Source organism: Stylophora pistillata, chromosome 9, assembly GCF_964205215.1.
Source record: "Stylophora pistillata chromosome 9, jaStyPist1.2, whole genome shotgun sequence".
In the NCBI taxonomy this organism is placed as follows: domain Eukaryota; kingdom Metazoa; phylum Cnidaria; class Anthozoa; order Scleractinia; family Pocilloporidae; genus Stylophora; species Stylophora pistillata.
In genome coordinates, this window is record NC_142527.1 from 21,280,814 (window position 1) to 21,294,143 (window position 13,330).

General features: G+C 37.8%; 1 protein-coding gene across 2 annotated transcripts; it reads right to left on the reverse strand.

The window, feature by feature from the left end:
- Nucleotides 1–1,067: 1,067 nt before the first annotated feature.
- Nucleotides 1,068–10,056, reverse strand: LOC111327368 (neuronal acetylcholine receptor subunit beta-3-like). 2 transcript variants are annotated; one of them, XM_088732228.1, is made up of 8 exons: nt 9,512–10,056; nt 7,789–7,844; nt 5,894–6,051; nt 5,458–5,502; nt 4,605–4,714; nt 3,996–4,237; nt 3,411–3,842; nt 1,068–2,799 (listed from the first exon to the last, which is right to left on the reverse strand). In XM_088732228.1, the coding sequence occupies exons 1-8, from the start codon at nt 9,733–9,735 to the stop codon at nt 2,474–2,476; spliced, it is 1,593 nt and encodes a 530-aa protein (XP_088588354.1). In that variant the 5' UTR covers nt 9,736–10,056; the 3' UTR covers nt 1,068–2,473. The 2 variants fall into 2 exon arrangements, with proteins under 2 accessions (XP_088588354.1, XP_022787258.2); XM_022931523.2 differs by lacking the exon at nt 7,789–7,844 and having other exon boundaries at nt 9,512–9,674.
- Between the last annotated feature and the right edge of the window lie 3,274 nt (nt 10,057–13,330).

Consider the following 13,330-nt stretch of genomic DNA (forward strand, 5'->3'; position numbering starts at 1 on the left):
TTGAACTCAGCGTTATTGGACTGAAGTACATAGTTACTGTTAACTGTACGTGTCAAGAAATGCTTTAATTCATCTCGTAATTGTCTTAAACTTTGGAACCTGTGCCGAAGCTGCTACCGTCGAATCTATGTTTTCCAATACACTATTCATTGTCTCGAACACACATAGTAAATGAGGCGCTATAAATTTGGACGCACACATGCTGCTCTAACTAGATCTGAGTAAGAAAAACCTTACCAGGCGAGATTGCACAATTAACCAATACAAAATGACCTAAAACAGGCCACATCTTCCTTGTGGAAATGGAGAGTACCGAGGTGGCTAAAACTGAACGCACAAACAGAGCCATCACGTTTTCAGGTAACACACCTTCTTTATCTGTTTTGCTAATAGCAACCGTCTTGACACATTGACACAGACCATACTTCTGAGTGTGTATCTTCCGCAATAGCTTGTTCTCTCTCAAAACGGAAAAGTGTTTTGAAAAGTAGATATTCTCATTATTTTAAGATGTTTTTGTAGCACGTCAGAGCAGTCTTAAAAATATATACATATATTTAACACGACTTGTTAAATTTTGCCTAATAATTTCCGATGTGGTAAAAACCAGTGGGCTAAAGGTTGGTATGTAATGATCCTATTGCTTTCTGAAATAATCTATTTTTCATTACAGCGACCAAAACAAGATGAAGGCAAAACGCCACGTAGAAAGTGTATTGGTATGCGCTTTTGTTCACCTGGTATGTTAAAAGGCGCACCATGAATTAATAAATCCTTACTATTATTATTATTATTATTATTATTATTATTATTATTTTTGGTACCCTTTAAGACTTTGTCACAACCATTACAACTGTATCATTAGGTAAATTCTACACACATGGGCAGCGGTATTTCTCTTCCTGTCCTAATCGTGCTGTCGTGATGAAGAAATGTACTGAATTTTAATGCTGTGCAGAAGTACTATTTGTCCCTCACTCAAAAGACCTTTTTTTTTCTTTTTTTTTTGTTTTCTATTATTTCAAGTACTTTCCGAAGGTTTTGTTATCAATGAACGTCAGAGTATATAGAAAAGGGAAAAACTCTAAATCAAGATTTAATCAAGATATGCAACTCTCCTCTTGTCAGGCTGTTGCAACGAAAACACTCAGTATTTTTATTAGATTTTTACAAGGGTACTTATATAATTCTTTACAAACGCGTTAAAATGTAACATAGCAAGCGAGTTTAAAACTTTGACATGCTGAGTTGATACATATCCCAAAAAAGTTTACTGCATCACCTAAACAGTTCCTATTTCAACAAGCTTAGAAAAGAGATTAAAGCTCTCTTCTTCTTAGAGAGTCCAATAAGGTTAACCTTTAACCGTTAACCTTCAAATGGCCAAATTATTAACCGTCAACCGTCAAAAACGCAAAATTTGTACCTTCAACCGTCAAATAAGCAAGCCAATGTTAGCCATCAAATGTCTCAGATATCCTTAATTAAGAGCTAAACGATTGCCTTAATTGGGATCAAGTTCGGTTTTTCTATACATCAAAGTTTGATATATCGCAAAAATACATTTATGTAAGTCCTATAACTTCTAGGCTCGATTACCGCCGCTCTCTCGAGTCCGGTCCTTTTCTTTCCTCCACGAAAAGAGTTCGGGGAGGAGCGCGGGCTCCGGTTCCCGAACAGCGGCTGGTAATCGAGCCTATATAACCTCTAGCCGCAAATAAAACTGGTTAGCGAGAGAACTGCCTTCCGGTGTGGAAACAATTCTGGTGTCGTAAAGCGTTAGTCATTTATTAATGAAAAGTGTTATGGATTAAAAGTTTCTTAGAAAAGCGTCATTATGAAATATTACCCCCAAATTCCCACGCTTGGTTCCTTTTATAAACGACATTCCATATGACCTTAACTTTAACCGTCAACCGTCAAAAGGCTTATTTTTAACCGTCAACCGTCAACGTGATTAACTTTCTATTATCTTTTCATGGCCTTTTTCCTTCATTCCCCACTGTTTTTCTTTCGTTCTTTGCTTGACCTTTGAGTTCTCTCGTCCTTCACTCTTAGTTCTTGAAAATGTTATTATTCGCAATTAAAATCATGATGATGGAAACATTTCATTACAAATTTGGATTTGATCATCCTAACTAATTAAAGTATTTTGCGTCCAGTTTCCAGCAAATATTGCTGCATTTAGTAATACCAGTCAGTTTGGACTTCGACTGGAAGGAGCAATTAGAATTTATTAGTTAAATTCACTCAGCTAGCTTGTCCTGCCCGCATTACAGTCTGTCTACTACCACTTAGTAGTGGGACCGGTTAAACCACAAGTTTTTGGATTTGTTCACACGGTTAGTCTCAAGAGAAACAAAAGCTACTCAAAAGTAGACAGAAATTACTTGATTAATATATGGAACACACCAGAGTAAACTTCACTAAGCAGTTTTTTAAGAGGCCAGTAGTAATTATATCTACCAAGTGATTAAAGCTTTCCTGCGTGTGAGTAAATGGCAATGGAAGAACACACAACCAGCGCCAAAAACAACCAGAAGAAAACACGGTCCAGTGCGCGAGCGATTTCCTTCCAGGTTTCTTGGTTGACGTCTTTAGAAACTGAAGTGGATATCGTCTGCTCCTCCAGGGTGTCTGCTGAAATCTGCTTATCCACCTTTCCATGCTCCTCATGAGAAACTTTCACCATTTCAATGTTGACATTTCCTTCATTAACTTGAGGAGATGTGCCGTAAGTAGATTGATTGATGTCGAGTCTTCTTTTTTTTCTTACCCAGGAGCCAATCTTGTTGAACACTGAAATTTGAAAAATCGATAGAGCTAGTTTTTGGCCTTTTGTAGAACTGCCTTGAGGAGCGTATCAATGTCTTTAGTAGGTCACTGTTATCGTTTCCTTTCTCTCTGTAATCATCATCGTCATGATCAAGATTATCATGTTTTTGTAAAGAATAAGAAAGATGATAAGTTTTGAGCCCGGTAAAGAAATATAGAAAGATGTTTTTCGTCTGGTCACGAGCGTGGTGCAAAGAAAAAATTCATGAAGAATTGAACCTCAGACCTTCGGATTCCGCGCTCCTATGCTCTACCACTGAGCCACAACAACTCTACGGTGAGCAAGGTCCATTACGAAGATCATATTTCACACGTGTCCCGCATACTTTCTTATTCTTTACAAAAGATGACGCTTTTGACACTGCCAATCCTAGCAGTATACAGGACGCGTTTCTGACGTTCAATTCCTCATGGATGTTCAGAGTTTTTTCTTTGTACCACGCTCGTGACTAGACGAAAAACATCTTTCTGTAATCATGATTAATTTACCATATCATCAGTTACTATTAAAATTGCTACTGTCAATTATGGACTCATTGCTGAAAATTTTTTTCTTTCTTTCTTATTAGCCTCACCTGTTATCCAAGTCAAGATGACGGGTGGCTCGGAAGTCGCATGGTGAGCCATTGTGATCAGAACTGTAGTGGTCAGCGCCAGACCGATCTCAAACATGATCACAATGTAGTAAACACCAATGAGGGGCAACTCGTCAGATTGTTCTGGAAGTTCATTTACGACGACGAGTAGGTACACGCTGATTGACAGCAGAATCGTGGAACACAATCCGATCCTTCCACCAGCCTCAGTTGGTATAAAGAAGCTGACGAGAATCAGCAGCCCAATGATCATGCATGGAACGATGGTGAAAAGTACAAAGAACATGGGTTTGCGACCAATACGGAATGATACTTCAACTTTACTGAATATCGGCGATTGCTTTGCGTCCTCTGTCCTGATCTCAATGCTTCTTAGTGACCAATAACCATTAGATGTCGTAATATTAAGCTCTGAATCCCGAAAAAATCAGAAAAGTAATATATTGATATATAATTGCTTACATTACTGCTTTCAGTAAGGCAATATTTGAATTGAGTTATTTGGGCTCCTATAGCTATTTCTGATCATTGAATTTTAACACAAATGTTTCCATGTAACCTTACCTTCCTCAGGATCATCGTTCCTGATTGATTTGGTTTTGACATTCAAAAGGGTGCGATCAGATATTACTGAACGAAAAGACATGCTGCACTCCTGTATGTCAAAGGGAAAGTCCTTAAAACTGAGCTTGCACTTGCTTTTGAACGTTGCTGGAGATAGCCACGTGTTTTGCCCATTGCTGTGCAAACGCACCCAACTTCGGAATTTCTCTAAGTGTCCCGCTTGAACGACACCATAATCGGCACTGGAGGTTGAAAGAAGTGGATATGCACAGATTGTCAGTAATGCTCATGACCGGTGGAACTAAGAATACTTCACAACGAAATACTATTTGAAAGCAACTCAATTAAAGCCCAGGGGTCGAACCATAGCCAGAAAGGAGCACATGTATTATTGTCCATGTTTTTCAATTCTCAAACCGATGCAAAATAATCCTGTTGTTTCAACTTTAAAGAGCATTCTAAATATTTTTATACCATCAAGAGATTATGATCTTTTGTTTTTTAGTGTAGCCAAGAGAATATCAACAATTTATTACCTCTCGGGATAGTAGCTTATTCCGCGTCACTTTCAAAGTGTCATGATTTGAAATGCTTCAGAATTTAACTTACTTGTTCTCTAGTACTATATCCGGTACCCAAACTTCTCTTGGATCCACAAGTATCTGTGTTAAGTTTTTATAATTCAAGGGATCCCAACGTAGGTAAGGATTATTCCATTTCTGCGAGCCAAGGAATAGAGTTATAAGACTTCGCGACAGCTCGTGTTAGGTTAATCCGTTTTGAAGAGTAAAAGATAAAGGAATTAATAAAAAGTTACCATCAACTATTACAGGTATATACACTTTATTAATTAGGATCTTCGTATTCCACCGAGAACGTTCATTATAGATAAAATTATGAATATTTAGAGGCAGGAGGAGTTCAGCCCAAAAAAAACAATTATAAGGGCGCTTGGTTGAAGATATTCGAACCTTAATTACCGCTGCCAACTGTGCAAAGTATATGCAGATATAAAAAATCCAGCTTCCACTTTAGCCGAACTCTTGCAAAATACAGGCAAATCAATTTGAAATAGTTTAGAGTTCTGGAAAGTTTGCCTCAAATTTCTTCGCAATAGTTATATATTTATGGACTGAAAAGTTACTTCCACATACAGACACATACAACAAATTGGGAAAATTTTCGGGTTTGCCCTTTTACAATCAAGTTTTAAAAGAAAATCAAACTTTTTGCTTTTTTTCGGTAGTAAAGATGAAATTTATTCTATTTACATATCTTTCGGTCGTTATAGATAAAATATAGGTATAAATTTCAGAGAATCTCCGACTTTTAATTCGTTGTTAGATAATAACTTCAAAACCACTCCTTAAAGTCACGTTAACACCAGAAATATTAGGAAGGGCTCATATCTCCATTTGCCTCGTAGTTAGGTTGCACTTTCTAAAACTGAAACATAGCATACCTGGGTGATCATCATATCTGTTGTAATAGTTTGTCCTTTATTGTCCTGTGTGACATGAAAATATTTCCTCATGCGATGAAAATATCATTTTACCTTTAAGAGTGATTGATCGTTGGGGTGAAATAGATGCAGACACATGTTCAGAAACTAGGGCTATTTGGCTTAGGAGTGAGTTAGTTAACCAAAAGATTCTCTTCTTGACTTACTTTTCTACGTGTCAAAACTTTATTTCATTTTCTTAAGAGAGATTTCCTGTTGAGTGATACAAATTTTGAGAAAAATGAAACAGATCCACTCATTATCGTAAACCGAGATACGTGACTATTCCTTCTTTAGTGGGGCAAGTGAGTTGGACATCAAGGAAGCAGGGAACACAAACACATCCCGTTGCAGATTATAGAATTAGACGTGGTGTTTCTTAGAAAGTTTTACTAACCACTGCGTTTAGCGCCTGGAACTGCACATTGTAATCGACTTGCACAACATCTGACGGCTCCAACACCGGACGAACCATTTTGTCGTATGAAGAAAGAAGAGTCTTCCTCAATCGAAACTCTGGTGAATGGGACATATTGTGCTGCTGTCCTATTACTGCTAAAATAGAACAACAACAACAAAACAGGTCTACCGGGGTTTTTCTGAGACGAATCAATACTGCTACTCTTCTAGAAAAATAGCTGTACGAAAGAGCACCCCAGCTATTTGTTTACTTTATAAATCTTCTAGAGCTTAGCTTAAAAAGTTACAAGTGCAGCGTTTTAGCGTAATTTTTGCTTCAAATAAGTTGAGATTCTTTATCAAGAAATATGTCTTCATAACTCAAACTTCGTAATTTCCTTTTTAGGCATCACTCGTTGATTGCAATCCGAAGCCTACATTTGATGTGCACTCGTCTAGCAACCTTTTTTTATATAAAGGAGCGTATAGGCTTAGATTAACAAAACTTTCAAGGCTGTGTGTCAGTTAAGAATGTCTTTTATGTTTATTTTTATCTTTTTGCGAGAAGTATACAAAATGGTAAAAGAGGTGTAAAACTAAGGTCTAACAGGACAATTAACTCAAATAATTATGAACGTATTTCAACATTCACGATGCAGTATTGCACGATACACTTAAGAACAACTCAGTGTGTAATCTAACTTAGTCTTTACGAATGAAACTTCTAAAAACTTCATGAAATTAACTACACGACTTTAAGAACATGTTAAGAAAGTTTTCAGGCTTATATCGCATTAAAAAAGGATCAATTAGAACGTTCAGAATTTAGACGTTCTTATTAAGAATAAAGAAAAAGAGTGTGCCATCCTGCCTTAATAACTAATACACTTATTTGATTAATTAGTATGCTTGCGTCAACACTGTGTAACGACCGACGTCATTCGCAATATGGAATGGTTGTAACAATAGTGCTACTAATAACATCTCTAAGTTATAGAATCAAGTACATCACGGAACTGGATCACGAAGGTCAATGTAGTCTCAATGGCCTGTGATTTTAGGAATCATTAACATCTCCAGAAACTTTTCGGTTAAATATATTTCAGTTCTCACGTCATCGAAAATATACATGTACGGCTTTGTTAGCTGAGATAATACCACGGTGACTCAACATAGACATTATTACATGTACGTGCAGCGAATAAAATTAAAAAATGAGCCCGGACGATAAATGTTTGCTGAGGGTTTCATTCAGCCTGAAAACACGATATATATCTGTTGGTTCTAAGATATCTGGAGACTTAAGATAAACTGGGGGAACATACGATTCTGGATTACTAAGGCTACCGATTCTTGAAAGGACAGAATGTCAAATAACTCTTAGCATCGCAAGAGCTGTGTTTTGAACAAGTTCTCAAAGAAATAGGGTCAGTGTAGCGACGTAAAAATAACAAGAGAATCATAGTCTTAAGTGACTCGCCACTGAGTTTCAATAAAGAACTCTTCACCGAGAGAGAGAGTTCAATAATACTTTCTCTTTTCACCTTCTCTCAGACACTGCCACGCATCTGTTTCAATGTCACTATCGATGGGCACTTACGATCTTGGTAATTACATTAGCTATGAACATACCGTGCAAGTAAATTGAATTGAGCTCTGCGTTTGGTTAAATTACAATTACCTAGTCAGTCAGTTCCAACTGTGATTGTCACAAACTCTCGCGTTCAATTCATGATGGTCTCAACCTTGCATCCTCTGCAGAAACTGTTATTGTCGAATCTCTGTTTTCCAACACCATTTTATATCACAACGCTTCATGCACACACAGAATAAATGAAGGCTATGTTGACTTTATATGTACAGGTGCGGCTCTAAAAGTAGGAAAAAACTTACCAGGCGAGTTTGCACAAATAATCACCGCATAATAAACAAGTGTGGGCCGCATCTTCCTTTGTGGAAATAGAAAGTACTAAGACGTCTAAAACTGAACGCAGAAACTGCATAAATAACAACTTTTCAACCTGTTTTTTCTATAGCATGAACTGTTTACGGAACTAAAGTCTTGAGACAGACCATTGCTTTTGATTGTACCGTTAACGCAATTTCCGCATCCTGTAACCCAAGACGGAAAAGTATTACCGAAAATGGATATTTTCATTGTCTTAGGATGTTTATGCAGCATTTTAGACCAGTCTTTAAAAAAACATATTTAACACAACTGTTTCAATTCGGGTTAAGAACCACAAATGCGGTCAAAACTAATAAAGTTAATATTTCGATCATATTGTTGTCCAACACGATGATGGCAAACGCCACGAAGAAAACTTGCCGGTACCCTTTAAGCCTGTATCACAGCCAATACGACTTTATCATATCTGATTTATCATCACGGGTTTATTACGAATCGACTTAACGGCCTGCTCCCAGTTGGCTAGTTAGCTCAATTGGTAGAGCGCTGCATTAGTATCGCAGAGGTCAGTGGTTCGAATCCCGTACAGGCCTGATTTTTTTTCAGGTTTGATTCTCGCTATTGCATAAATAGCGCTATCTACTTCGAAGGATCGTACATCATACGTAAGAATCAAGTATATCAAGGGTCTGGATCGCGAGGCCGGGTCAATCTAGCCTCAATGGCCTTGGGATTTTAGAGGTTATTAACATCTCCAGGAACATAGCGGTTAAATATATTTCAGTTGCCACGTCCTCGCAAAAATGAATCTACAGCTTTGTTAGCTGACACAGTACCACGGTGACTCAATATAGACATTATTACATGGACTTGCTCGTGAGTAAAATTAAAATGAGCCCGAATGATAAATGTTTGCTGAGGGTTTTACTCAGCCTGAAAACACAATATATAACTGATGGTTGTAAGATATCTGGAGACTTAGGTAAACAGGGGGAAAAAATGATTTTGGATTGCTATGGTTACCGATTCTTGAAAAGTTAGATTGTCAAATAACTCGTAGCATCGCAAGAGCTGTGTTTTGAACAAGTTCTGAAAGTGGTTTGTTCACTCAAGCGAGATAGTTTGACGATAATAAAAACGATTGAACGTACGAGATATTTGCTTAGAAAGAAAGTTTCGTCATATATTGACAAATCCAAGTCAAGTATAATGATATCCTCTTCAGAGCGCGAAATAGGATCAGTGTCCGGCTCAACGTAAAAATAACGAGAGAATCACAGTCTCGAGTGACTCGCCACTGAGTTTCAATAACGAATACTTCACCGAGACAGAGAGTTCAATAATACTTTCCCTTTTCACCTTCTCACGGTCACTGCCACGCATCTGTTTGAATGTCACTATCGATGGGTACTTACGATCATGGCAGTTACCTTAGCTATGAATATACCGTGCAAGTAAATTGAATTGAGCTCAGCGTTTGTTTAAATTACAAGTACATAAATAAGTATATCAGCTCCAACTGTGACTGTCACGAAATGCGTTCAACTCGAAATTTCCTCAGCTTTGGAACCTATGCAGAAGTTGTTATTGTCGAATATCTGTTTTTCAGTACCACTTTATATTATAACGTCCTGTACACACAATAAATGAAGCTTACGTTGACTTTATATGTACAGGTGCGGCTCTAGAAGTAGGAAAAAAACTTACCAGGCGAGTTTGCACAGACAATTACCGCAAAATAAACAAGTGTGGGCCGCATCTTCCTTTGTAGAAATAGAAAGTACTGATACGTCAAAAACCGAACGCAGAAACTGGTCTGGATAACAACTTTTAAACCTGCTTTTGCAATAGCATGTATTGTTTACGTAGCAAAAGTCTTGACTTGACATAGACCATTGCTTCCAATTGTACCGTTTACGCAACTTCCGCATCCTGTCTCCCAAGACGGAAAAGTATTTCCCATAATGAATATTTTCATTGTTTTAGGATGCTTATGTAGCGTGTTAGACCAATATTTAAAAAGAAACATGTTTAACACAGCAGTTTCAATTCGGGTTAATAACCACAACGCGGTCACAACTACGAAGGTTAATATTTCGATCATGTTGTTGTTCGACATGATGACGGCAAAACGCCACGAACAAAGCTTGTCTTTACCCTTTAAGCCTGTACCACCACAGGCGGCCCAAGCTCTCTTTGAGAACCACACAAGGAACACAATTTGCATATCGATTTATAAGGATTTGTATGGGATTTTCTACAACATAGCCATAGAGATAGTTAAAGGTGAAAATATGAAATAAAAATGGCTTACCTTATTCCATACGTGTGTTGCTTGCTCCTGATATCGTTATTTTACCGATTTCACTTGATTTAATCGGTTTTTTTAATCCTGGTTTTCTCTTCTTAAAGAGAAGACAAGGCCGAACACTTCTGTCCACACAGCCTCCCGAACGAAGTAAAAAATCCCGAGCTAAAATGTACCCACGGCCACAAATCCACCGCAGAATTCAAGGGAAAAGGTTGACCTCTCATTTCGATTCTCGAGCCACACAATCTCAGCCCTGCGATCGACGCCAGGCGGCTCTTCGAGTCGTCAGTGAAACGTTAAAACGTTTGTAGACATCCGAGTCCTTTTTAAAGACGACACAACGACCGTTGAAATCGGCTTGGTAACCTCGTCATGTTGGCAAACCAAGACTCGCGGGGGTACTAGATCTCAAATTATCAACAAAACTTCTTGTAAAACCCGGGGTCCTCTCAGGTTTGGTACCCGGGCGAGTCTTGGTTTGCCAACATGACGAGGTTACCAAGCCGATTTCAACGGTCTTTGTGTCGTCTTTAAAAAGGACTCGGATGTCTACAAACGTTTTAAAGTTTCACTGAGGACTCGAAGAGCCACCTGGCGTCGATCGCAGGGCTGAGATTGTGTGGCTAGAGAATCGAAATGAAAGGTCAACCTTTGCCCTTGAATTCTGCGGTGGATTTGTGGCCGTGGGTACATTTTAGCTCGGGATTTTTTACTTCGTTCGGGAGGCTGTGTGGACAGAAGTGTTCGGCCTTGTCTTCTTTTTAAGAAGAGAAAACCAGGATTAAAACAAAAACGATTAAATCAAGTGAAATCGGTAAAATAACGACACCAGGAGCAAGCAACACACGTATGGAATAAGGTAAGCCATTTTTATTTAATATTTTCACTTTTAACTATCTCTATGGCTATCTTGTAGAAAATCCCATACAAATCCTTATAAATCGATAGGCAAATTGTGTTCCTTGTGTGGTTCTCAAAGAGAGCTTGGGCTGCCTGTGGTACCACAACCAATACGACTTTATCATAAGGCAATTTTTTTTTTTGCCAGATTTTCCCAGCCTTACCTGCGTAGGGAGTACAATTATTTTCCTGTAATGACTCAGTCAGTGAATGCCACGTTAGGAAATTCCATATCCTAGATACATTTCTTCATCGCGACAGTACCCGGTACTGTCACGATGAAGAAATGTATCACTGAATTTGATGGACGTGTATGAGCGCTGTTTGTCTCTCCCTCTTTTTGTTTGTTTCCTTATTTTATTATTATTATTATTATTATTATTATTATTATTATTATTTCTTTTTTTTGGTTTAATTTTTTTGTTCTGCCGTCGGCTTGCGGTTTCTTAGACATCATTACACACATGAAAATTATGTTTTAAACACCCTCGGGCACTCTTTGCGCACACGAAACAGGAAGCGGTCTTCAAAGTATGTTTACCCGTTGATGCACGTGTATGCAGCAGCGACTTTTCAACAACTTTGGAGAGTAAGAGGAGGTAGTCGTAAAGAAGAAGTGGAAAGTATATGTAAAGGGAATAACTGTAGACCCAAATCGAGGTTACGAGTGTTGTAAGTGGTAGGGAATGAATATCAAAGAACACATGGTACCTTAGATCGAGTATTTTACATAAAACCATAGGTAGTTAGGAATAATACGGTCCAATATTTTTAAAAGCTTTTGTCCAATTAAAGTAGTGATCATGATAAATGATTGTCAATGTCTGCTTTCGGAAATGGTGAACCCTTTATTCCCGCATAAACATCAGTCATTTTCTTTTACAAATGATTCTCACAATTCCAATTTTAGAAAGTATTTAGTATACACTTTAATCAGTTGAGTCGGTTGAACTTGAAATGCAGCTTAATTATCAAAATTAATTTACGTTAAATTGCGTTTCTAATAATGAAGCATAACGGCGAATTTTTTAACGACCTCGTCACTCTTAAGTGATTATTCAAATTAATTAATGTGAAGGTGGTCAAAACACATTCTGGCTAAATTCCTTTGTCATGAGCTAACTCATTTTCGTCATGAGTTAAATATGTGCGGCAATGTGTACAGTTTCTTAATATGATCAGTTTCCATAGAATCAACTCATTAGAACGCGACTCATGCCGTTGACTGAAAACTTTTGTACCTCGCTTCAATGAGACCAGCTGATTGAAATAAACTGGAGAAGGACAAGTGTACATTACTTTTAGTATTTTGTAGAGTGAATAAAGGCTGATAGTTTCTAAAGAAACTGTTTGAGGCTGCGTCGGTGGGGGTAACGAAATAATTTGGATATATCAACAAAGTTGAAATGGTAAATTGGCCACCGTAACGATTACAAAAGCTGACATTTCGAGCATTAGCACTTCGTGGGAGCGAATAGAAGAATTGTGGATTGTGTGTAATTTTAAAGGCAGAAAATGGAGCTACGTTATTGGTGGGAACATGGCAACGAGAAAAATACGAATAAATTAGTGGAATGAAAAGCGTTCGTTGATCCCTGTGGGATTTAGACCGGCAGTCTAATTGCTAATTGGACTCACTCGAGGTGAGAGTAAACAAAGGAGATTTTATAGGACTGTTTCTTTGTTGTAGCGGAGATAGGACATGAGGTGTTTGTATACCAGAGAAGAGGAACAACAAATAGGAAATTAAGTGAAAAACCATCAGGTTAACGAAAAGAAACAACAACAAGTTCTTGCCCACAAAGGTGTTCAGGTGTGGGAGTCAGTAACGATTACATTATTATTGAGGAGGGGTTGTACTTCTTTAGTACCGAGGAGAAAAATGAATCTGGGCCTCGAGATGAACCGACGTGCCTGAAGAAGTTCCATCATACTCTCTCCTCATTACTGTGAGACAAATTTATCTTTAAATATCTTACTTTTACAATCAATATCCGGGAGAAATCAGAACGAATGACGAAGGACTAACACTCGAAAAGACGCAAATATAGAGAAAAGACGCAATATAGCCTTAAGGAATCTTCACAAAATGCAGGAATGTTTGTGCAGCTTGTAAAATGGTTGATAGGTTTGTAACTCGTTTACATCTAAAAGCTAAGAATTTTTCCATAAATTACAGGATTGGCAAATTTAAGAGGAAAGAAAAGGTCAAGGAAGGAAAAGGTGGTAATTTAAATGGAAAGAAATTCAGGTTTGACGAATCAGAAAGAAATGGTGTCAAGCTCCAAACAAAAAACGAAATAATTAAAACTGGA

Excerpts from the sequence above, each read along its gene's own strand:
- LOC111327368 (XM_088732228.1), bottom strand. The coding sequence starts at position 9,735 with ATGCGGAAGTTGCGTAAACGGTACAATTGGAAGCAATGGTCTATGTCA. Across the intron at positions 5,503-5,893 it reads TCCAGGCGCTAAACGCAGTG|GACAATAAAGGACAAACTAT; the intron begins GTTAGTAAAACT and ends CATGTCACACAG. Across the intron at positions 4,715-5,457 it reads CAGATATGATGATCACCCAG|AAATGGAATAATCCTTACCT; the intron begins GTATGCTATGTT and ends CTTGGCTCGCAG.